Source organism: Thamnophis elegans, chromosome 1, assembly GCF_009769535.1.
Source record: "Thamnophis elegans isolate rThaEle1 chromosome 1, rThaEle1.pri, whole genome shotgun sequence".
Classification (NCBI taxonomy): domain Eukaryota; kingdom Metazoa; phylum Chordata; class Lepidosauria; order Squamata; family Colubridae; genus Thamnophis; species Thamnophis elegans.
In genome coordinates, this window is record NC_045541.1 from 64,958,616 (window position 1) to 64,984,198 (window position 25,583).

The 25,583-nt window shown below is 43.0% G+C and overlaps 1 protein-coding gene across 1 annotated transcript in view; it reads left to right on the forward strand.

Moving 5' to 3' along the window:
• SPEG (striated muscle enriched protein kinase) overlaps positions 1–25,583 on the forward strand; it is a 132,806-nt gene that overhangs the window by 45,085 nt on the left and 62,138 nt on the right. The window contains exons 2-6 of the mRNA XM_032211896.1: positions 5,373–5,462; positions 13,618–13,960; positions 18,905–20,271; positions 21,630–21,773; positions 22,905–23,087. Of these exons, the coding sequence (XP_032067787.1) occupies positions 5,373–5,462; positions 13,618–13,960; positions 18,905–20,271; positions 21,630–21,773; positions 22,905–23,087 (2,127 nt within the window). The remainder of the gene's footprint in view (positions 1–5,372; positions 5,463–13,617; positions 13,961–18,904; positions 20,272–21,629; positions 21,774–22,904; positions 23,088–25,583) is intronic.

Genomic DNA, 25,583 nt, shown 5'->3' on the forward strand with positions numbered 1-25,583 from the left:
GAGCTCTCCAGAATCTGAGTCTTAATAAAGATATTTCCATACTATAGAAATTGGACTGTGTGTGTGTTGTGTCCCCTTATGAGCAAAATGATTGCTTTTTATTTCTAAGCAGAATGACATTAGCTTCCATATTCAACTTTTAGAGAAAATTGGGCATGTGGAATCCTGTAGGTACATCACTGTTCCCTAAAACTTGCCTGGAGAGCCAAAGATTTCCACTTCTAGGTAAAGACAGTTTCAAAGAGGGAGAGATCTGGTTATTAGCTATAATGACTAAAAATTAAACCCACGTCATCAGAATCAGTACAATTTACATTATCAGTGTTAGGGATCACATACAGAGGTTGCTTCTCACCTTCGTGCTCTCTCTATGAATTTCATCATAGCGTATGCTTGGCCAGTTTTGAAAATGAAATACTACAGGAGAAATCTGACTTGACCTAATAAGTTTATTAGGCTGTGGTCCTATCCCCATTCGCAAAGAGTCTCACTGAATCAGTGAAACTTATTTCTGAGTCGGCACATAAAATATTCCATTAGTCAAGTAATGTGAAGGCCAGCACCTCTTCAAGAGTGCTATTTACTTTATCTGCATGCCACCTTCTTGAGAAGGGAAGGTGTAGCCTGTGGGAGAGGTGGAAATGGTGTGAAGGAGGCAATAATATGCAATTTGTATAGGTACATTTGAATAGGCACTCTAAAACACTCAATTCAATTCTTAGGGACATGTCTTTCAAACTTCCCCTTCTTTCAGTCTATGCTTTTTGGATGGTCAGATTCTTTGTTTTCCTTTCTCTGAAATTAGCATAGCTGTTAAATTCTATTTTTCAGACATGTTCTCTTATATAAATACATGTCTGGGGGTTTGCACATTGCATCCGAGCTTTCTCTTGTTATATTTATATGCATTGCTGGTCTAATAATGTTCCCTGCATATCGCATTAGAGATTTCTTTGAGGTTTATACAACATATATGTTGCATTCCGTAATATTTGGGATATTCAAAGCCAGGGCTGGTTTGGCGATCACACTTCATTGACGTGTGTCTCTCTTTCTTGCTGCCCCTATGGAAGCGAAGTTTTCCGCTCCTGCAGAAAGCAAAGTTACGGTAGGAACCACGCTGTTTTCCTAATTTGCCATTTTATAGTATTTTATTATGTTTTGAATGCATTCTTTGGCGTGTGGAGAGGAAGATTCTTATGCTGAAGAATCTACAATAATATACTGTATATGTAAATATGGAGCCAACCCTTTCGGCATCAATTCCTCATTAAAAATTTTCATCATTTAAGGTTGATGATTCTGATGAATGAATGCTATGCTTGCACGATACTCTTAATCGCAAATTATACAACTACATTTTTACTTAGTGTATTATGAAGATCCAGCTCATACAGGTAGCTTATGGTTCCAAGTGAATCCTTGGTTGTATAAACCATGGGTAAAGCAGCTTGTGCAATTGCAGCCAGTGAGGCCAAAGCATGTGGCATCCTTTTTAACCTTCTTTTATCAACGAAAATCAGGTTTTGAGAGGAAATGGTTGAAGGAACAACTTGACACATATTTTTCTTCCAATACTTTGTTTTATGTATCATAATTGCTCAGTTCTTGATCTGACTACTATTTACTCCTATGGCTTCTGTGGCTGATGAGCAATCAGCTGCCACCTTGCCTATCAGTTATCATTTAAACTTTCCCATTGTGACTTCTCATTGCTCTTTAAAGACACAGAGGAAATCTGCAATTTCCAGAAAAATGTATTTTTATACAATACAAAAGTATTGTGTAAAAAAGGAATACCAGGACACTGCTGTTTACTCAGCTGCGTATGTTTTTCAACTTTGGGGTCCAACATTTTAATAATTCTTCTGGCTCTTCTCTGGAAACCTGCAGTGGTGTTTTCCTTCCCAACTTGAATTAGGAAAGGAAATGCCTTTAAAGAATGCACTGAATCTCCCTAATAACCTTCTAGATTTTTTGACATGGAGAGGAGGGTGAAATCAACAAGAATGGCATTATTTAATAGATATGTAGTTAGACTTTGACAAAGTCCCTCATAAAGGCTTCTGAACAAATTCAGTATAGGGGGACAGTGGTTTTTATGTACTGGTTACTGACTAGAGAACTGAAAGCACTGAGTAGCATTAAGTAGATAATTTTCAAGGTGGAAAATGTGGAATTAATCTGGAATTAGAGTTGGGATCCTTACTTTTTTAGTTTGTGTAGAAACAAATTAGGAATCAAGAGTAAGCTGCAAAGAGGCCAGATTTGCTCTTCATATAAAACAGTTCAGGGTGATAAAATCAAAGGGGGATTCTGAGACTCCAAAAATATCTCTCTATCTGGGTTAGTAGTTATCAAAGCAGCAAATACAGTTTAGTCCAAGCAAGTACAAAGAAAAGTGTGTTACCCCACCTCCCAAATTATTTTCCACATTCACATATATTAATACAACCGACATGCAATGATCAAGGAAGGGATCCCAGAATCAGATCAGTGAAAATGTGGCACATTACCTCTGGGGAAAAAAAATGCAAATTCCATGTCTGAAAAACAACAAATAAACTCTTTCACCTTGCTAATCGTGTCATAGCACAAAGAACAGTGGAGGACAGCTGCTTCCTTCCTGTGCTTCTTTATGAGCTTCCCGTGTTCATCTGGTGGACTGCAGCACGTGACACAGCATGCTGGGCTGGGCTGATTGTTGCCCAGACCCACCAGGGTTTTTTATGGTCTTATATTTTCTGAAATTTCTGCTTGTCTAAAGAGCAAGCTATATATGTTCCGAGTCATTTTCCTCTGGCCATTTTATGCAATTTAAAAAAATATTGCAAAAGATCCAATGAATTGGAGGAAAATTGGTTGGAGAGAACTTCATCCAGTTCCTACTCCTTATTTTTCTATCCCCGAAACAAAACAAACCCAAAAATCATTGTATGGAAAATGTGTATGGCCCTTATTTTTCTCCATCCTCTGATATGGAGGTAAGAACTTTGGTGTGGACCTGAACTGAAAAATAGCAGGGAAAACTGCCTTTTAAATCATCTGCTGGTCCTCTGATTCAGTTTATTCCAGAAGTGAAATGTTACGTAATATCTAATCTGGACCACAGTAGCGTTCTGACCTTGTGGAAAACCTTGAAAAGGTAATGATTTGGATCTGAACAGAGGCAGGAAGAAAGGAAATGACTAAGCCTTCTCTTGCAAGAGATTTTCTTCGAAAAACTTCCTTCCTGCTGCTTTTACTTGTTTTGGAGTTTTGAATTTTGTTTAGTGTGTATACACTATGGAGTTCTTTTGGAGTTCTGTAGGAGATGCTCATTGCACACTATCTTCTGAGGATATTTGCCAAGGAGACAGGTCTCCTACACACTTTGTAGTTTAATTTTCTAGTTTCACTCTCTAGTCAAGTGATGCCGAATCTTTTCGGCACTGAGTGCCGAAAAGGGAGCACACACATGCATGCATGCTTGTCTGGGACACGACCTGGAAGAGGAGCTGCCCAGTGGTCATGCACGCACCAGAAAATGAAGTTCCAGTTTCCGGCATACATATGCACACCAGCCAGTTAGTCTTTCAGTTAATGGCGTGCATGATCACCTGGCCAGTGCACATGCTCATGCCAGAAAACGGAAGACCAGCTCTTCCAGTTTCTGACACTGCTACATGAATGAAGGTCAGCTGATCAGTGTGCATGCATGTGTGCCAGAAACCAGGAAAAGGAACGGGTGATGCCACGTATGCCAAGCAATATGGCTGCATGTGCCACTTCGGGCACGCATGCGATAGGTTTGCCATCACAGCCCTAGTCAATCTGAGATACAAAGACCCTAATAGAGGGGCAAGTTGTTGAGAGTTGGAGCATGAACTGTAAGTCCACCATTCATGTTCTAAACCCATTTCCCTGTTTATGTGTAATAATTCAAAAAGGGCAAATTTAAAATAAAAATGGAAATGCCACAGTGAAAATAACTGAGGTCAATTCCTGGTAGGGTGCATTGAGATGACAAGCACCTGCCACTACCATTCCAAAAGTGTTGCACCTATCCTGTCTTTCCCTCATTAAGATAAATCATTTGATGACGAAGCAGACACGGAACATTTACAAGTGGAAAATGATGCCATTTTCTCCTTTCTAAAAAAACAAAAACAAAACCCCAAACCTTTCTGGAGGCAGTTTTGAACTTTCCAAATCAGATTCTGAGTGCTGAGCTACCTGGTACTATTTTATGTAGGGTTTGTTTCCCAGAATGACTTTCCTTTCTGATGGTACTCAATACTTCATTAAAACTCTTGGAGAAAGTAGAAAAGACAATCGAAATAAATAATATGAAAGTTCATTTATAATAATGAAAAATGGTTATGTATAATTGGCCTTGAAAATGTGTCTTCCCTACATAAAATCAATAAAGGGGACAATTTAATTCAATTAATGTGGACTGTTAATTCTTAATTGAACATACTCCATATACATTTTGACATTTCTGTCAGCTTCCCAATATTTAGCTAGACATTCTTTAATAAAGGCAGACATTTTTTGCTGCCAACATTTCAGCTGTGACCACTAGATTCCAAAATAGTTTTAGTTGAGCTTGTTGGATTGATATCAGAACTTTTGAGGAGAATTAAGATGAGAAATTATGGGATAATTTAACATTAACAGTCCTATAACAACTAAGAAGGAAGCTTGCTACCAAAATACCCTTTATCATCCGCAGTGCACTGTAAATAAAAAAAAATCACTTTGCAATGATCTCCATCTATCCATTTCTGTATATCTGTCTATCTTCAGGTATTCCTGCTGGCTTGTTTAATACAGACTTTTACACATCTTAAATACCATATGCTTTTTGAAAATGATATATTTGGTACTGTTTTCCCATCTAAATAAGAAAGAGTTTTTGTCTTTTATTCCATGCTTGTTTAGACATATACTGTATGTCTGTGTGGGGGTATTATGTCTATATGAATATATCTATCTATCTAATTTACATTAAATGTTTTGTATGCCTAATCAAAGGCAGGATACCTAAGAACTATTACTTTTCAAATCCTAAATCAATTATTTAAGAGAAGCAAAAAAAAGTGTTATGAAATCTAAGAATTATGATTTGCCAGGAGATGCTTGGATCTTTCAAATTAATGTTTGTCATATATATTATATGCAGAGTTAGAAATTTGTCTTTTCCTCTCATTTTTCAAAGTGCTAAAAGCTGGACTTTCAAAATCTTATCAAGGACATCTGAGTCCCATGGACTTTCTTCATAGCTGTTTTGTCTAGTTCTGATAAATCTGATTAAGTACCCAGGATAAAGATATGCAAGAACTTCTCCAGCAAGGTCTTCTGTTCACCTTGTACTTTCTCTTGCTTAGACTCGGAGCCGGGAGAAGATGATGCCAGCAGTACACAGGTGACCCAACGCAGCCATCTCCAGGATGAGACAACCTACAGCTCCCCTACAGGTGAGCAGAAGCCAGGCAGGGAGTTGCAAAATATTATGAGCAAAAGTATATCTGAACCCCCTGAAGAAAATTGTGCTGATGTCCCAAGCTGCCTGCCACACAATGCCACAGTAATTCCAGCCCGCAACTTTCCTGTATTGTTCCCTTATGATTTGTATCACAGTGTTGATGTGATTCCCACTTCAAAATGAAGTGAGACATTGACACCTAATTTCATCAGCTACGATCACACACAAAAATGGAGGTTACAGTTCCGTATGCAGCTCTGGGAATCTCTGGTCTCCATCCAAATTACCATTTCTTGTCTAGAATCTTTTTCTTGAACTCCAGGGAGATGGAACCTTAAACATAAATTACAGGCTGCACAGTGTCTCCACAGAGAAACCATACTTATTTGACTTGTCCACAACAGGCAAAAAGGATATGAAAACATTTTATTCCTGCCTACCTGTCTGTAGTATCTGAGTTTCTTTGACCATAGGTCTCTGTTCAGCCTCTGATGGTCACTAATGAGAGTTACTGCTTCCTGAGACCATTGGCTTGGCAGCATCTTCCCTAAGAGCCAAGGCATAGTAAGAAATACAGAACTTTAATTTAATAAATAAAGTGATTTTATAACAGCATTTATGGATTTTCTTCAGAAATCAAAGGGGAAGATCACAGTCAGGGGTGGGTTCTTGCCAGTTCTAACCTCTTCTATAGAAGAGGTTATTTGTCATTTTTTGTCATTTTATTGACATTTATAGGCCGCCCTTTTCCCTAAGGGGACTCAGGGCGGCTTACATTTCAAAGGAGGGGGTGTGTGAGACAGGACACAAAAAGGAAAAAAAATGTGAGTAAAAAAAATAACCAATAAAACACAACATTCATTCGACATTCGGGCAGGGCAAAATTAGGGACTTATCCCCAGGCCTGACGGGATAGCCAGATCTTGAGGGCTGTGCGGAAGGTCTGGACGGTGGTGAGGGTGCGAATCTCCACGGGAAGATCGTTCCAAAGCGTCGGAGCTGCAACCGAGAAGGCTCTCCTCCGCGTAGTCGCCAGTCGGCACTGACTGGCGGATGGAATTCGGAGGAGGCCCACTCTATGCGATCTGATGGGACGAAGGGAGGTAATTGGCAGAAGGCGGTCTCTCAAATAGTCAGATCCACTACCATGAAGGGCTTTATGAATGGTGAGTAGCACCTTGAAGCGCACCCGGAGATCAACAGGTAGCCAGCGCAGCTCACGGAGGATAGGTGTTATGTGGGCGAACCGCGGTGCGCCCACAATCACTCGCGCGGCTGCGTTCTGGACTAGCTGAAGTCGCCGGATGCTCTTCAAGGGAAGCCCCATGTAGAGCACATTGCAGTATTCCAGCCTAGAGATCACAAGGGCTCGAGTGACTGTTGTGAGAGCCTCCCGGTTCAGGTAGGGCCGCAACTGGCGTACCAGGCGAACCTGGGCAAATGCCCCCCTGGTCACAGCTGACAAATGATGGTCAAAAGTCAGCTGTGGGTCCAGGAGGACTCCCAAGTTGCGGACCCTGTCTGAGGGGTATAAATTTTGACCCCCCAGCCTGATTGATGGAATGTTGGCCAAATTGTTGGGAGGGAAACACAACAGCCACTCGGTCTTGTCTGGGTTGAGTACCAGTTTGTTAGCTCTCATCCAGTCCTTAACGGCCTCAAGACCCCGGTTCATCACGTCTACCGCTTCATTGAGTTGGCACGGGGCGGACAGATACAGCTGTGTATCGTCCGCGTATTGATGGTATTTTATCCCGTGCCTCCGAATGATCTCGCCCAGCGGTTTCATGTATATGTTGAATAGCAGGGGGGATAAGACCGAACCCTGCGGCACCCCATAAGTTAGGGGCCTCGGGGACGATCTCTGCCCCCCCACCACCAACTGCGACCTGTCCGAGAGGTAGGAGGAGAACCACCGCAGAACAGTGCCTCCCACTCCCACCTCCCGCAGTCGTCGCAGAAGGATACCAGGTCAATGGTATCGAAAGCCGCTGAGAGGTCGAGGAGAACCAGGATGGACGCATGGCCTCCATCTCTGGCTCTCCAGAGATCATCGGTCAATGCGACCAAAGCGGTTTCTGTGCTGTAACCGGGCCTGAAGCCGGACTGGAAGGGGTCAAGATAGCTAGCTTCCTCCAAGGTACGCTGAAGCTGGAAGGCCACCACCTTCTCAACAACCTTCCCAACAAAGGGAAGGTTGGAGACTGGACGATAGTTATTAAGAACGGCTGGATCCAAGGATGGTTTCTTCAGGAGGGGTCTCACCACCGCCGCTTTAAGTGCGGCGGGGAAGTGCCCCTCCCGAAGGGAAGCGGTAACAACCGCGTGGATCCAGCCTCGTGTCACCTCACTGCTGTTGGCAACCAGCCAGGAGGGACACGGGTCCAGTATACAGGTGGAGGCGCTCACAGCTCGCATAGCCTTGTCCACATCCCCGGAGGCAACATCCTGAAACTCAACCCAGAGATGGTCTGCCAAGCTATTCCCCTGTGTCTCGGCTGGATCTGCGGGAGTGGAGTCCAGGTCCGACCGAAACCGAGCAACTTTGTCCGCCAAGAACTGGACATACTCCTCAGCCTTACCCTGTAAGGGGTCCCCCGCCTCCCTCCTATTTAGGAGGGAGCGGGTTATCCTAAACAGGGCGGCTGGGCGGGACTCGGCGGACGCAACCAAGGTGGCAATGTGTGTTTTTTTTGTTGTCCTTAATGCCCTGATGTATTCCTTGGTGCATGCTGTCAGAAGTGCTCGGTTCGATTCGGACCTATCGGACCTCCACAAGTGCTCTAGGCGTCTCCTCCGGCGCTTCATCTCCCGGAGCTCCTCGGTAAACCAAGGGGGTCTCCGGGATCCGCCGACCCGGAGGGGCCGTAGTGGCGCAATTCGGTCAAGAGACTCTGATGCTGCCAAGTGCCAGGCAGCAACAAGGGTCTCCGCCGAACTGTGGGCGAGAGTATCAGGAATGAACCCAAGCTCCGTCTGGAACCTTACAGGGTCCATAAGTCGCCTGGTCCATAAGTCGCCTAGGTTCCACTAATCTACAGTGCCGTTTAGAACCGGTTCCAGCTCCCTCCCCCCGCCCATCCGCACATCATCAAGATGAAAAGTGAGAGGAGGAATTCTGGGAATTGAAGTCCACAAGTCTTAAAGCTGTCAAGTTTGAACATCCCTGGTTTTTTTCCCTAAAGGGTTAGGGATGCAAGGGTCTTGTAAATTGACAGCTTTAAGACTTGTGTGCTTCAAATGCCAGAGTTTCTGAGCCAACATTTTGGTTGCTAAGCAAGAGCATTGTTAAATGAGTTTCACCACATTTTACAAGTTGGCCACTCCTACCCAGGCACATGACTGCCAAGCCACTCCCAGCCAGTCACATGGCTGGCAAGCCACTCCCACAAAGCAGGCCATACCTACAGAAGAGGTTCTAAAATTTTTTGAAACCCACCACTGATCACAGTATAGCTTCTTTTCATTCCCTGCAGAATGCCCTTATTTCATATGCCTCTGAAACATCCTCTCCAGAATAACAAGGAGAAAGAGTATTAGAAAGATCATTACACATCCCAGAGAGGAATTTGTTTTTAACCAGACTTCGAGTTTGAATTAAGCCAATTGTCAAACCCCACAGAATTAAGCCAACTGTCAAACCCGTTGATCTGGGCAAGATCAAGGCAACAGGAACAACATCAATGTCAGAAAAATATATTTAATGCTAATCTGGCATAAATAGAGAATGTTGAAAACTATAAGATAAATTTCCCGCTCCCCTTTTTAGTGAATTAATTAAGGCAGTCTCTTTGATTTGTTTGAAAGGTGAGGAACTTTTTGAAATGTGAAAAAAAAATGAGAATTTTTTTCTCATTTTTATAATATAGGGAAACCCAGAATCATCCAATCGAGATTTCAGGATTGATAGAAGGAAGAAATGTTAATATAGGGAGTTTTTAATTATGAAAAAAGGAATTATATAAGTTCATGAGAAATAAAATGATTACAATCTGCTTGTGGGTTTTTGAGAGTTTGGATTGTCATCTATTGGAAAATATTATCTTTAGAACATACACATTTCTAACCTGCTCCAGCATGCCATTTTAAGGGACAAGGTTACATAGATAGAATCTGGTTTATTATCAAGGATTGAGACCATCAAAGTCAGGTATTAAACTTAGCTGCTAATTCAGTCTTCTCTTACATACTGTATATCTATACAATTGAGTGAATGAGCTCATTCATTATTTTAAGGAAAGTAACAGTACTGTTGTCCCTGCAGACTTTGTGGTTTTCTAAAACTGGAAAATCAAGCATCAGGCATCAAACTGTTCTGGATAAAGAGAGGTGATATAAAACGTATAAGTAAACAATGCAACTGAGCAACTGTTGTGACTTTGATCAACAAGAAGGACCACAGCCAGTAACTGAATGTGTCATTGCATGGAGAAGATTCCCCTTTTGCTTCCTAACATTTTTATTCAAAAGGATTAAATACCAAAGAATGGAAGAGAATTTCTACCCGAGTTTCTGGAAAGCAGTTCCCAATGGAGGAGAAACCATGGTTTAGGTGAACAAATATTATATTGTAGAAATAGTCCCCTTTACCATTATCTATGTTCTTATCTACATTCAGAAATTCAAAATCGCACATCCCCAATACATCTTCAGGGGATCTTTCTGCTGTTATTATTTTGCTGAGCTAATTAATCAATTATTTTTCTATTGTTGACAATCTCAACACAGGGACTCTGGGTGGCGAACAATTTTTTAAAAATGAAAAAACTTAAAAACAATAGAAAAAGAAATATATACAGCAGTTGAACAAATTGTCATAATAAACCAGTACAGCCAAGAAATGGGGAGAGACAGGCGGGGAGAGGGGAGGGAGAGGGAGAGGGTGAGAGAGAGAGAGGGAGCGGGAGAGGGAGAGAGCTCCCTTACTGATAGCATTAACAAATAAAATTGCACAAGGGCTTTGCTCTGAGATTTGGAAACCAGAGCACGTATTTCTATAGAGTGTCATCCTAAGCAAGGGCTAATCAACCAGAAATGACTTGTTAAGGATATCTTTTGGCAAGCACATTTCCTGCTGCTTTTTAACGCAGCATGATAGATTCATTTCTTTAAAGTCTTAAATGCCTTTGGTTATGCATTCAAAGATCAAAATAACACAAATGTTCTCCGTAGCAACTCCATGAAAATGGAATTTTTCTAAATGAATTAATGGGCAAGTCCATCTTTCCCTCTTTTTGGATCAGTCCCCCTGAAATATTTTGAAGATGGCATTTTCTGTGTTCTCAATAATCTGTTTTCTGAGGCGTAATCAGTTATAAGAGAGGTCTGCCGTTCTTTTCACCATCCCTGTGCCATTTAAAAACCTGGATACTGAGCAAAATAATAATCAGGGCCTAGTAGTGTGTTATTTATATGAGGACTAAACATTATTCCCTGATGAATTCAACTCTGTACTTATCCAAAATAGATAGTGTTGGTAAGGTACTCTCAGTAAGGAAACTAGTAGTGGGTTCGCAACACAAGCATGCCCTCCAGTGATGGTTTTCTCTTACCTTCGCTACTGGTTTGGAACTGGGAGCATGTCCGTGCATACACTTGCTTCGCTTGCATATGCGTGGGTTTGTTTCACTTGCATGTGTGAGCGCTTCCTTCACTTGCACGTGGTGCTTCTGTGCTTGCACAGAGCATCCATGATGATGTCTGAGCAGGTGGGCAGAGCCTCCCGCTGCCGCTACCGGTTCACCCAAAGCGGGGCGAATTGGCAGAATGCCACCTCTGGTGCCCTCCCAATACCACGTCTTCCCTTTGGTCCTGCAACATTGTCCTTATTTCACCCCCAATCCATGAAGGAGCAGCTTAAGTCATAATTATCTGCACTGATAAAAAAATAATATTTTGACATCCAACAAAATATACTGTATATAAGGCATAAATATAAATATATGCATTACATCAGGGGTCACCAGCCCTGGGGTGGCAGCCTACGACTGGGCCTTGAGCCATTCGGAAGTGGGCTGCAGAAGTGCCGAGCGAGCATGTGTTGCATGCATCCCAGTGGTGGATTTCAAAAATTTTTAGAATCTCTTCTGTAGGTGTGGTGTGCTTTGTGGGAGTGGCTTGTCAGCCATGTGACCGAGTCGGAGTGGCTTGGCAGTCATGTAACTGTGTGGGAGTGGACAACTTGTAAAATGTGGTGAAATTCACTTAACAATGCTCTTGCTTAGCAACCAAAATGTTGGCTCAGAAACTCTTGGCATTTGAAGCACGCAAGTCTTAAACCCTTGCACCCTTAACCCTTTAGAAAAAAACCCCAGGGGTGTTCAAACTTGACAGCTTTAAGACTTGTGGACTTCAACTCCCAGAATTCCTCCTCCAGTCATGTTGGCTCAGGAACTCTGACATTGAAGTGCAAGTCTTAAAGCTGTCAAGTTACAAGAGCCTTGCACCCCTAACCCTTTAGAAAAAAAAGCCCCAGGGATGTTCAAACTTGACAGATTTAAGACTTTAGATAGGACTCTTAGAGGCGGGCAGGGCGATTGGTGAGCCAGCCAATCAGTGAGCAGTAGGTGGGGCAAGCGTGGTGTGTGGGGGAGGGGAAAGGAAGCTGGAACCGGTTTTAAACAGCACTGTAGATTTATGGAACCTCTTCTATAGAAGAGGTTAGAACTGGCAGGAACCCACCCCTGATGCATCCCCATTTGCTTGAGCAGCCAACAAGCACATGCACACATGCTCTGTTTACCTGAGCGGCAGGCTTGTATGTGTAAAAAGATAGCACCCACCCCCTCCTAGAAGAATGAAATTATTTTAGGAAATATTAAAAAGGCAGAATATTATGTTTTCCCTAAAAGAGAAATAGAAATCTTAAGGAAGGCAGAAACTCAGAGCCACAGTTTCCTGCCCCCAAGCAGATCCTAAGCCAAGGCCAGCTTTTAGAAATGCAGATTTGGTAAGCCATTCAAGACAGGGTATTTTGAACAAAGGCAGACTTAGGTAGAATGGTAGGATCAGCCCTCACTCAAGATCCAAACCTGGAAAGACATTAAAATACAATAGGAATGGCCCAACACCCTTTCAGAACACAAGCCTCTTCATCACCCAGCAGGCTTCAAACTTGATTCAGACAAACTGACCCCACATGGGCACATGGGAGTCTGACTACAGCAACCAATAGAATACATGCTCTTGCATGTGGCATGTAGAGGGGTATGTAAGAAGGAAGAATGAAAGTTGGAGGGGGTTGAAAGAGGGTGTATGGTGGGCCAAGGAGGTATATTGGGCTTGTATTGTAGAGGGCATTTTCTATATAAGTGAGGGCTGTGTTTATTATTCAATGTTATATGCCCCGGTTATGCACAGTAAACACGTGATTGTATAGAATGGAATGGAAATAAAAAAAAAATTTTTAAAAAGAAAAAAGAATACATGCTCTTGCCACAGGAACAGGAAGCTCAAGGGCAAGGCCCAAGAGAGGCTATAAATAACTCTCATTCTCCGCTCCATGTGCCCCAGCTACACCAGGACCTCAAACCCCTGTGGTCCTGTTCATCAATAAACTATCTTTCCAATCAGCCTCCATGTTTCCAGTGTTTTTCTCCCCAGTTGGAGCTGAACCATATGCCAGTCGGCAAAGCTGGAAAGGTTGGGGAACTTTGCTTTACACCCATTAATGTGGGGGTGAAATGCAGAGGTGTTTGGAATGTCTTTGGCATGAGCTTCCTCCCTTCTGATCTCTAGCCAACCTTCAGTGCAATTATTACTCTGTTGTTCTCAGCACTTTGTTTCCTGAGATACTTTCATGCTCTTCTCACCTGTTTTGTGATCAGTGTTTCTCAATCATTAAAATAATACTTATTTTAATGCCAGGGGCTTAGCTTCGCACCAGTGCTGCTTTCCGCTGGATAATAATATGTATTCTGAACAAAGCAACAAATGTGAAATCATGAAACATTACAGGTTCTTCTGGGGAAAACAAGCACTCATTTCCTAATTCTTGCAGTCCTATCAATCAGTGCAAGGCAGTCCCAGTTCCAGCCCTCCATCCATGACTCTCTAGGCTTCCCAATTCTAACCCAAAGCTGCATTGTTCCTCAGAGGAAAGGCAGTTCGCAGCCCCTTTGATCAGGTCTTGATTGTCTTTCCGGCAGGGGAGTCGGACACTCTGGTGGATGCCTCCATGAAGACAACGCCGACCTCGGCACCAGGTCTGTACCATCCAGATGAGCAGGCCAGCTGGTCAGAAAGCCAGACCACGGTACTGGAAAAGGATCCAGCGGCTGGGCCCCCAGAGAGAGGACCTTACCTTCACCCCAGCATTCCAAGGCAAGCACCTGCCGAGGCCCGGCACCTGGGGGTGGAGCCGCTGGTACGGGCATCACGGGCGGAGCTGATTGGTGTGGCCCCGGGGACCGAGGACAGCCTGTCTCTGGGGAGCGACCCCTACGGCAGTGCCTTCAGCCTGTACCGGGGCCGTGCCCTCTCCCTGCACGTGTAAGTAGCCACGGGGCCATGGAGTGGGGTGCAGGGGCCATTGTGCTGGGACCATCATTTTCCCTAATCCCCAGTCATAATCCCCAATTATGCACCACTAAATCCTTCCTGAGCCCCTTCATCCTAACCCCAATCCCACCCGCCCCACTTCATAGCACCTTCCTTTCAGAGCCCTGACTGCACTCTCAACCCATTGAGGCCTCCTATACTCTGATATCATTTATTCCGCTACTGCCTCCTTTGTTGCAGTCTCTTTCTTTACCCCTACAATCCTACTATCACTCTTAAAGATTGTAGCTGTGAGACCAAAATATAAAATTACGCAGGTAGGTATTACCATTCCTACCCACCCACCCACGCCTGTCATCTCCCCTAGCAGTCCCACCCTGGCTCTCTTCCTTTGCTTTTGTAGTTTAGTCCCTGCATTATTATCATATTATTATTATCATCAAACTTCCAGTCTAAAAAGAAAAAAAAACATCCAAAGACTATATTTATTAGACATATCTATAAAACTGTGGTGCTATATTCTGGTTTGAATCCAAGCGTGGTAAACTGCTTTAATCTTGAAATGCCTGATAATAGGCACAAATTTTTATCTTAGCCCATATTAAGGGCACATATGTTACTTGTATGTCATATGAAAATTAAGTTTAAATATCCCACATTTCAGTGGAATTTATGTCTAAATTGGGTTGATCATAAGTTAATTTAGATATGATAATGCAAGAAAAAGAAATACGTAAATTCTCTCTCAAGGGGTGTTTAGCTACAGATCTGCTACCACTAGGCACTTATTATTTTCAGGTGTTCAACTTGGCAATATCTTTAGAAAATGGATATCAGATCAGAGAAAACTACACATTTCATCAGGATCAAAGCTTCATTTTGTGTTTTCCTCTGCTTTCCCTAAAATCTCTGGATTAAGGATAGCAGATTGGGACCCAGCAGGTATTTTGAATTGCAAATATTATGATTTGAGATCATGGGACATATTGGCTGAGGTCTATGGAAGTCCAAAACTTCAGAAGTCACCAAATTACTTTACCAGCATTTTCCTTATATAATATTAAAATGTTTGAAATATAGTAGTCACGATTCTGGAATTGCATAGCATTAGCACTGACCCTTTGGATAACATCTTTCACTGATCTTTCCCAGTTCTTGGTCATTCAGACTCAGATTTTATTTATTCATTAGAACATTTTTATATGGCTGCCTGTATTATCTAACATAATCCTTTGTGGCCATCCTGAAATATACAATACAGATATACAATTATTAAAAAACATGAAATAAAGAAAATGGGCTCCAGCACAAGTCTGAAAATTTGGAGGATTAAACCTCTCGTCCCAGTGAATCAGGGGTGGGTTCCTACTGGCATTGGTACTGGTTTGCTTCATTTCATGCGTGTGCGCAGTTCATTGTCAATTGTTGACAATTGTTGTGAAGACCATGAAAAACTAATAAAAAACATGCCGCCAATGGTAGCGGAGACTGGGGAACCAGTTTGAGGGCGTGGCCAGCCTGAATCGCTGCTGGTTCTGTGACCCAGGCCAAATTACCACTACCGGTTCACCTGAACTGGTGCGAACCGGTAGAAACCCACCCCTGCAGTGAATGACCCAGATTGGATCCTGCATGAAAATAAAAAACAGCTTCTCAATAAACTTAAAAAGAGACAATGAGAGACCGAATAAAGGTTATCCAATGCAATTGGGTTCAAAGCTGACCTCTCGAGGAGGAGAATCACCATATTTTTCAAGTAGGCAGAATACACACACCCCTCCCCCCTCTTACCCACAGTGACATTAAACACCACTTGGACCCAGCCTCATGTTGTCTTCCAGGAGGCCTTGATCAACCTGGAGGGTCATTGGTTCAGGACACAGGGGGCAGAGGTCAGAATTACAAGGATCCTATCTACTTCCTCAGGACCAACTGGCTGATATTCTGCCCAGATAACTAAGCAAAGACGAGCCTAAGTCATTCCAATAGAATCCCCCAGCTTGAGTCCAACTCAAAGCAAAAGCCAAGTGACTTTATCCAACAGCTGCTTAGAATAATTCTCACCCCAGTCCCAGAGAGGTTCTCCTGGCCCCTTTTTACAAAGGACCTGATCACTTGAAACAGGGCCCTTAGATGGCTATCGGTGGATGCAATAAGGGAAGTAAGGCTTCTGTTGCTCTTATTGCCACAAAATAATTCCTAATAAACACTCTCTCCTATATTGGAGTGCATTCGCTCTTTGTTTCCCACCAGTAATGTTCACATATCTCTTGTAATATTTCATCTCCTAGAGATACTTTTAAACCAGGGTACTCCACAGGAGACATGAATACAGTCTTGCAAGCATCCCCGCATCCACCCCATATGCTTAACCAGGTTTTAGTAATAGGGTTAGCCCTCTCATCCATGATCAAATCATTTTATAGAATTCATCAGCCTTACACTCCCACAATCCATCTGATTTTGAGCATATATCCAAGACACTGCAAATAAACGGAATTATAAATCTATGTTTATAGATTTTATAGTTTATATCTGGCAAAATCACACTTCAATAGAGATGACGCTTTTGAGGTTTAAGATGGGAAAGGAAGGGCAGAGAACTTTGTAAGAAAACACACACACACACTTTTCTCATTGCATTGTGAAGAGATATGAACTTTTTGGGGCTTTCAGCATGCAGCTACTCTGCCCGACAAATACAGGAATGGACAAACAAATATTACTGAAGTACCAGGAGAAGGCTAATCCTGTTTTTCTAAGGGTGACCATCCGCTTGGGTTCTTGATAGCTTGCAGCAAATTGCCTGTGCTTTGCAGCTGGCATCAACTGAGCCATATAATGTCTCCCACAACTCACATGGATTCTTCTCCCTGTGTGGTAGGATGGAATATTCAAATCAAGCATAAAGAAACATTTCCTTGAAAGACGTAAACTGGAATGTTACACAACTAGGAGGAGAGATGGCATTCGCTACCCAAGGAATTCCTATTTAGGAAGACTTTTGTTCCCCAAATTATGACTATCATGGCAGGCCAGCCTCCTATGTATATTGCACCAAAAGTACTTTTTCAAAAGGCAACTGGACTTTCTTGGTTTTACCCTCAAGACATTTCACTTCTCACCCAAGAAGCTTCTTCCGTTCTGGCTTAATGGAGGTGAATTGAAGAAGTTATATGGGTAGCCCTCGGTTTACAACAGTTTGTTTAGTGACCATTCAAACTCCCACCTTATCCATGAAAGCCAGCTGGGTGATTTTGGACCAGTCACTCTCTCAACCCAACCCACCTCACAGGGTCATTGTTTTGGGGGGGAATAGAAGGACGAAGGTGTATTGGATGTGTCTACCATCCTGAGTTACTTGTAAAAATAATAAAGGCAAGGTACAAATACATAAAATAGTAAAACCCTTTCTATATAACGTCAGAAAAGTAGCAAGGTAAGGAAGGAAAATCACGGGTTTGGGCTATGAAGGCCAAATTTCTTCCTCTCAAGATTCCTTCTAACTTCTGAGCTATTAGCATGCGCAGCCCACAGATTTTATTCTTCATTGCTCTGTTATAATTTTTTAAAAAGCTAAGCAGCCAGCTATTTGCCTTAAAAATGAAAAACGAGATTTGGTGGGTTCTGAAAATGACAGTAAAGCTGATGAATTGAAAAGCAGTGAAAACATAGAGTATAATTGTGAGTAGAACTAAGAACTATGTTATGTATCTAGAAGAACAAATGTTGCTTAAAGATTCCTTTATTTGCCACTTCTTCCTTCTTAAGGTTGCTTTTCCCACCTTTTCCTCATGCTTATCATCAACAGTGCCTGCCTGCTGTAAGAAAGTGAAATAAAGCCTGTAATATCATATACACACAAACCATTGTCCTTGTTTGTGTGTCTCTTGTGTGCATATCTGAATGTAGCCACATTTCTTGGTACAGCTTAAAATAATATTGGAATGTCTTTTTGTACGTACCATTGAATTAACTGCGTGTGTAGGAAAAACCATGTTTGAAAAGGATGCAGCTATGTATTCTCCTCCCTTCGGTTTATTTTCTGGCCATGCAAGGGATTTCCCCTCTTTCCAAGAAACTCGACTCAGCCTTACCCTCAATAATTTGATATATCACCACTGAACTGATTTACAGATATATATTTTTCAAACATGGGTACTAACTGGATGCATTGCATTTAGCAAATAAGATTGACAGATGGATTCTCCCTGGATTAATCATAGAATTATATTGCTCAAAGGGAAACAAAGACTTGGTTAGGAAACATAACCTATCAACATTTCATACAAATTAAAGAATGTTAAATGTGGAAGGAATAGACCTTGGAGACTCACATAGCTGGCTAAACTACCTGATATAGAAGAAATCAGCTACGTGTGCCCCTTTTTATACATACTTATTAGGCCTGTGCAGTGCTAGTTAGTCATTTCCAAAAAGATGTGGGTATGGGTACAGGCATAACATCTGCCTGCAATTTGTTAAATTGATTGCATCCTTTTCTGGAATCACAAAAGTCAGGAAGAGTGTTCTTTTAAAGAGTTGCAGACAGGTGCTGAATTCACTTCTTCCTGTGCACCAAATCAGTTTTACAGAATTGAATCGGAAGCACTGCAAAAATTTAATATTTAAATTATTCCAAAGCCACATTAATGCTGAAAAAAAAAACTCTCAAAGAACTAAGATTTCAGTTCAGGCTAATGTATTCAGGTAAGATACAGTCACAGCTGTTTTTCTTCTTAACGAAATGACAATTTCCTTGCCCTTTTTCTCTTTCATCTAGGTAATTTGAACTCAGATGTCATTGCAAAGCCTGATCCTCATGATCAGTTCATTGTTCCTATAAGTTATCTGATCCTTTTTGCTCACTTCCCTTGATTTCTGCAGGATCTCCTCCCTTAGCAAACTTTACCTTATCTTATTTTCCAACCGCAGCAACCTCCCCCATGGTGGATATCGAAGGGATGATGCCAACAGCAGCAGCAAAACCAACACAGATATTCCCCAACGCCCAGTAACCCCCCGAGCAGGGCAATGCCCAGTCCAGCCACCTGGAACCAGCCATGGTACCATACCACCTGTGGTTCCTCGCAGAAAACTCTTGATGCCCAATGAATTCCAAGACACGGTATCAGAGGAACTTGATGAGAAGTTGAAGCACCCTAAATCATCTGGCTACTCTCAGGTTGGCACAGGAGAGTCGCGGCCCCAGACACCACTGAGCGAGGCTTCCAGCCGTGTGTCCATCCTTCGCCCATCCCCCAAACTGCCAAGGTCAGGCTCCAAAATTGTTGACAAGCTCAAATTTTTTGAAGAGCGGAGGAAAAGTCTGGAGCAGAATGATAATCCTTTTGTAGGCCACACATGGCAACCCTTACGCAAGTCACGTTCTTTTGACCAGGCTGGTTTTGATGATGCCAGTCCCTTCCTCTCAGCTGGCTCTCATGAAGACCTTCAAGACGATACTCGTTCAGAACTCGGAGACATATTTTCTCGGCGTCGTATCTTCCATCAGAAAGCAGCCTCTTTGGATGAGCGTGGCCGCTTCTCCAGTCATGTGCATGACTTGGAACAAAAGTTCACTGCAGAATTGGGGCGCATCAAACGCACCGTGTCTCAACAGCAGCTGCGGCGATCCCAAGAATTGTTCAAGTCACCCACTGCAATTACCACCATTGACTCATCTGTCCCCAAGGTTCCACCACCACGGAAACGTAAACCAATGAAAGTTTTCCCAGCTACAGAAAATGCACATGGTGTACAGCAACTGGTTCTGTCCAGTATGGGATTAGTGGGACCTAGGGATGAGCCCAAAAAATCCCAAAAATTTTTGTCAAGGAATGCAGCCATGACTGAGGAGATGGGAGAACAGAACAGAGGTCAAAAGGAACCGGAACTGAATGGCCAAGATCTCCAGCACAAGGTGGAGCAGTGTCCACTCTCCCGTGCTGCTCCAGGGGGACAGAAAAACTTGCTGCAAGTTTCAGCTTTAAATAGCCAGGATATCATGGATAAAGGCCCTCTGAATGCAGCAAAAGTCAGCTATGAATCGAAGGGTCTAAACGAAGCCTCACATGGCCGGAAACGGGAATCAGGACAGGATGGACATTCTCTACCCTGGATCAAGACAGAAACTGGCCCAGACAGAAGCAGGGCAGGGATCCATGGTACAAGTAGAGAATTCGACAGAAAGATTGGGAAAGTGGTAGAAAAAAAGGACAATACATTGCAACCTCAAGAAGGGAAGAGTGCGCGGAGCAGAGGCAAAGGCCGACGGTCCCGACAAATATCACCAGAACCAGGTAGGGAATAAGAGTACGTTTTGTGGGTCTATTGGGAAACAACCTGACAAAGTCATGCAGAAATATTTTTCCTATGGTTCATCTTTCCATACAACATAAAGAGGCCCTGAGTTTATCGCATCCTAAGCTCCACGGATGCACTTGCGAAAAGAATTAGTAAATGCTGAGGACACACTTGCTCTCATCTCTTCTCTTCCTCATTTTTTCATTTTCCCATTTGTCCACCTCTTTGAGTTCTTTATATAGATTTGCATTCTTAAACAATATTCCCTTGTTTTTAGCTCTCTATGTTAAGCTTGAGTCCAACTGCACTTCAACTGTTTGTTTTAAAAAAGAGAGTTTTGCTGCCAAGGCTCTTGATTATCTTGTGTGAGTGAAGGTGAGAAAGTTTGCATCATGCTACATTCTTTTAGTTATTCACTGTTATTGCTAATTATAATTCAGATTTAGGAAAACAGTAGAAATTGTTGAACACTGCTCCAAATTGTAAGAGGACTAAAGAGCTCTGAATCAGAACACAATTGTGTGGAAGACTGGAAGCAAAAGCAGGGTGGGGGGGAAAGAATTGTATAACAGGGGTACCCAATCCCTGGGCTGTGGCCCACTACTGGGTCATAGTCTACTCGAAATTGGGCCACGGGAATGGCTGAGCAGCTCAACTTGCTTGAGTGCCGGGCTGGAAGGCACACATGCACATGTGCACAGGCCTACCACTTGCACAAGGACTGCATGCAGGTGCGTGCCAGACCGCCGCTCTGGTAGCCCAGTTCTCTCTCCCCCCCAGCCAGGCCACCAAGACGCAAAGGTTGGGGACTGCTGCTGTACAGTATAGAAGTGGTTGCCACTGTTAAGCAATATCCAAGCATATGGTCCAAATCAGGTGAATTGGCTTCAAGAAATACAGTAACAAAGTTATAGATCAGTAATTTTATATTTCTAGACTGAATCATTTTCTTTGCCTTCCACTCTATTTTATACACTAATCTATATCACTGAAAATGATTTGTATGCCCTTCCGCCTAATTAAAAAGTGATATGTAACTTAGAATGTGATAAGCCAACTTTATTGCTTTTGGGGACATAGTGGTTACAGCAGGGTAGCATCCTATCAAGAATTATGATTCAGAAACTGCAGACATACTGAAAAAGATTAAGGGCTTTGAGCATCTATGCCAGCCAAAGTAAGGATTCCCTCAGGATATGATTTTGGAAGCAGTCCCTTATCTTCCTTATTGTGAAAAGATGCTATAGTTTCACACATTCCTCATGCAAGGAGAATGCAAAATCTGTCTTCAGACTCCTAGCCCTCCTCCTTGCAGATCTTCTAGTAACCACTGTTTCTCCATCATCTTGTACAGAATCTTCTGATGATTCCTACATCTCAGCGGGTGAAGATCCCCTGGAGGCTCCGGTCTTTGAAATCCCAATCCATGATGCAGTTGTCATAGCAGGGACTGAGGTGCTGTTCAAATGCATCGTCACGGGCAACCCTTCTCCACAAGGTAAATGCATAGGGTACCACACGCAAGAGCAAATTATGAATCTGTGGAGCCTGGAGGAGTATCTGTTCCTAGCTCTCTGATTGTCTCGTGCCAAGTTGTCTGTTTCCACAGGTATAAATAATACTCTATTAATTCAATTGTGATTTTTATATACATAATATTGTCCCATTTGCATTGATAAATATCCTGCTCAAGAACACGGCTCAAGGTGATCTGAGCAAGTTCTTCGTTTTTTTTATTTTATTTTACCTATATTTCTGAGCTATTTCCAAGGTATATCCCATACTGCTTCACTTTACATATGGAAAATACTAGACTTTGTCTGTTGGGCTTCACTTCTGGAATGCTCTTAGTTTTTCCTCAAAATGAAAATACTTTCCTTATAAAAAGTAATTTGCTGAGAGAAGTGTATACCCAAAAGTGTGGCAAGGGTTACTTATCAGGCAGCAATAAGCCGCAGTTGATAGCTATTAAAATTAAATTCAGCAGTGAATTGCAGATGTTGGGTTGAGGAACAAAATCAACTTATGAAAAATGGATTAAAAACATGTTTTATATTCCATGACCCCATTTTATGTTTTGATCATTTCTACTTTTCCACTTGCCTCAATCAAGTTCAGCTTTCCACAGTCCTCCACTAAATCTACATGTGGCCCTCAACAAAAATTATACTGTATGTTCTGTTGACACCACCTTCACAAAGACACGGGAATGTTCTAGGGCAGGGCTCAGCAACCTTAAACACTCAAAGAGCCATTTGGATCCGTTTCCTACATAAAAAAAAACACAGGGAGACACAAAATCTACCAGGGGTCGAAAAGCTTAATAAATTGCGTGTCAGCAGGTGTCACACGTTGGCAGTTGTGACACATATTTTGAGCGACGGAGCTGCAGCAGAGGGATGAAAGAGCCACATGCAGCTCCAGAGCTGCTGGTTGCTGACCCCTGTTCTAGGAAAAAGACAGAAGATAAACATATAGGCTGTCTCTTAATGAAATACAGAGAAGGCAGAACGATGTGCGATTTCATAACCTACAATTCCTTAGGCAATTAATACTGTTTGACAAATGCAGAATAATCCTTAGATTTCACTTATATCACATCTCTGCCCACTCTGGGTCTTTTCTGCAGTGTCTTGGCGAAAAGATGGCATCCCCTTTCGGAGCAGCACCACTCGTCCCATCAAAGCAGAGGGCGAACGCCACACTCTGCTGGTTAGGAGTGCCCGCATGACTGATGCCGGCCTCTATACCGTCTGTGCAACCAACGAGGTGGCTGAGACCTGCTGCAGCGCCATCTTAACCGTGCGGCCAGGTAAGGGCAAAGAGGGGGGAAGGTGCCAGAGCAGCCAGACTGTCTTAATAGGTGCCTTAAGGCCAGAGGAGTTAAGAGGTTCATATTCCCACAGCATGTGAGAAGCAGCGTCAGGCTTGTTTTCTCAGTGGGGGATGGGGGCGCTTAGGCCAGCATTTCTGCTCCTGCTGAATAACGAAGCATGAGGCTGCCTTTACCCTACAAGGCTCGGTTTAGGCCAGCCTGTCTGACGAACAGCCAGCAGGCTCGGAAGAGGGAAGGAAGGGACGACCGGCTCCAACGGAGCAGAGGTGGCGGGATCGGGAGGGGCGGGGGAATCGCTGCCTCTTTGGCCTTCACGTCTTTATCGCTCCTGGCCCGCCACTTCTACACTCGGGGGCGGAGAGTTGCGGTTTGTGGGCACGTGCGAGTAAACTTTGTGAAAGGATGCAACTCAGCCCCTCAATGGATTGGTCTGAAATGTGAGAGAGGGGACCGGCGGGGCTGGGCTGGTTGCCTGAAGATCGGACGCCGCCCTCGGGTGAAGAGCGAAGGGAAGGGGTTGCGCGCTGGCTGCTGGGCCGGCTCTGGCGTCTCTCCTCCACCCTGTTAGCCGGATCCGTTTCTCCCCTCGTGGAGGAGATCGCCTATAAAGAGAGCCGGGGCTTCAGCTCGCAGCGGGGATTCAGTTCAAAGCGAGCGCACAGCCGGCGATGTCTGCGAGAGTCCGCTTGCTGCGGGCAGGGCAGGCGCAGGAGGGACGCGCCGTCTCTTTCCGATGCTCTTGCCGCAGAGCAATCCTGTGCTCTTTTGCGCAAAAGCAAGGCCCGCTGGGTTAAATGGCGTTTAACTTCAGGTATGTTTGCACAGCTTAAATTGGAGTTGGAACTTATTCACCGAAAGTGGATTTAGGAAATCGCGGGAAGGACCGAAGGAAAGTCTGTTTGTTTTCAGTACATCTTTGTGTTCATCTGGATGAGGGGGAAAATGAGGATTGTGTGATAGCGAAACGCATCTCCCATAAGCAAAAAACAACCGTAGTGGATTACTAAAGCCTTCAATAATACGGCAGTATATTCTATCCAGAATACAACATAGTTACAGTAGGCTAATAGGGTTTTGATGCATAATCTGTTACCTTAGTATATTGCTGTTTAAACATGGCTGTCATGTTAAGCCAAAATATCCTTTTTGTGAGCAAGGCATATTAGTTGCATCGTGGTTTCTTCTTTATCTGAAGTTTAGGGTTTAGTATGCTTTGTTTAGATGCTTTATCTTCACCTGCTGCTGGGGTACATCAAATTGTGAGAGATTTGCAGCCTAATATTTTTACCTTGTGGTAATGAGTCGGAGAGGGAAGAAATAAACAGCACAGCTTCTCCAAGTTGCAAGGGGGTAATCCTTCTCTGAGGAAAATACTCTGATTTCTAGTCAGTTTTAATAAAAGAGTTGAGAAGAAATCATATAGTTTTGGATCTTAGGTAGAATCAGTACATTGCTCCTTGTTCCTCTGTCACTATAAATAATATTTTGTTTTAAATAATTCCCTACTGTCTTTATAGGGCAGCATTGGATAGTATTGCCACGGTATCACGATACTCTGCTTTCTCCTGATCTGATGCCCCCAACTGTATCCATTACATTGAATTCTCCCATCAAGTTCTGGATCAGAACTATCCCCTTCTGTCCTACCAGTGCAGTACAAGCTTTCATTGTCCATACTATTAATGTCACCTTGGCCCTTTTCAGGGACAACACACCAAAAATACTGGTGCCAGCATGAACAGATAATGTTAGTATCCAAGATTGGAGTGCTCTATTCTTGGCTGATATCTTTTTCTTTGCTGATACGGTTTGGCTATAATTCCTTCCACCACCCAGCCATGAATAATGAGAGCCTCTGAACGCGTTGGCTGTAGTATCTTTCAAAATATTTTACCAGAAGATGTTGTTGACAGTGCTTATGTTGCTTCTTGCAGAGTGAAGGTTCTATAATTCAGAGAATTACATATTTTATGCATTTGTTCTAAATGTCTGCTGCTTCATGCCAAATTGTAATTTTATCGCATTAGATTTTGTTGATTAACTCATACAGGTAGCTCTTGAAAGGATGATGTTTTCACACGATGTTTTAGCCATATCAGATTTACAGTAGAAGTTGTTTCTCATTTTATACCCATGCATAAGGACTGACACCAACAAGGCTTGAACTATGGCTAGATAAGACACTGTTGTGGATGTTGGCTGCCTGGGTTGAGAAAAGAACAGCTAAAATACAATAAAAAAAGGCAGGGAAAAAGGCAGGATTTATGCTTTAAATTGTAAACCCGGTCTTTCACACCTCTCACTCTCTCCAGACATATACACATATTTGATTCCTATACTTTACATAAGCTGATATCTGATTTATTTTGTATACATTGAAAAATAAAATCAGTTCGGTGTAATGATTAAGGTGCTGGCCTAGAAACCAGGAGACAGTGAGTTCTGGTGCTGCCTTAGCCTGAAAGCCAGCTG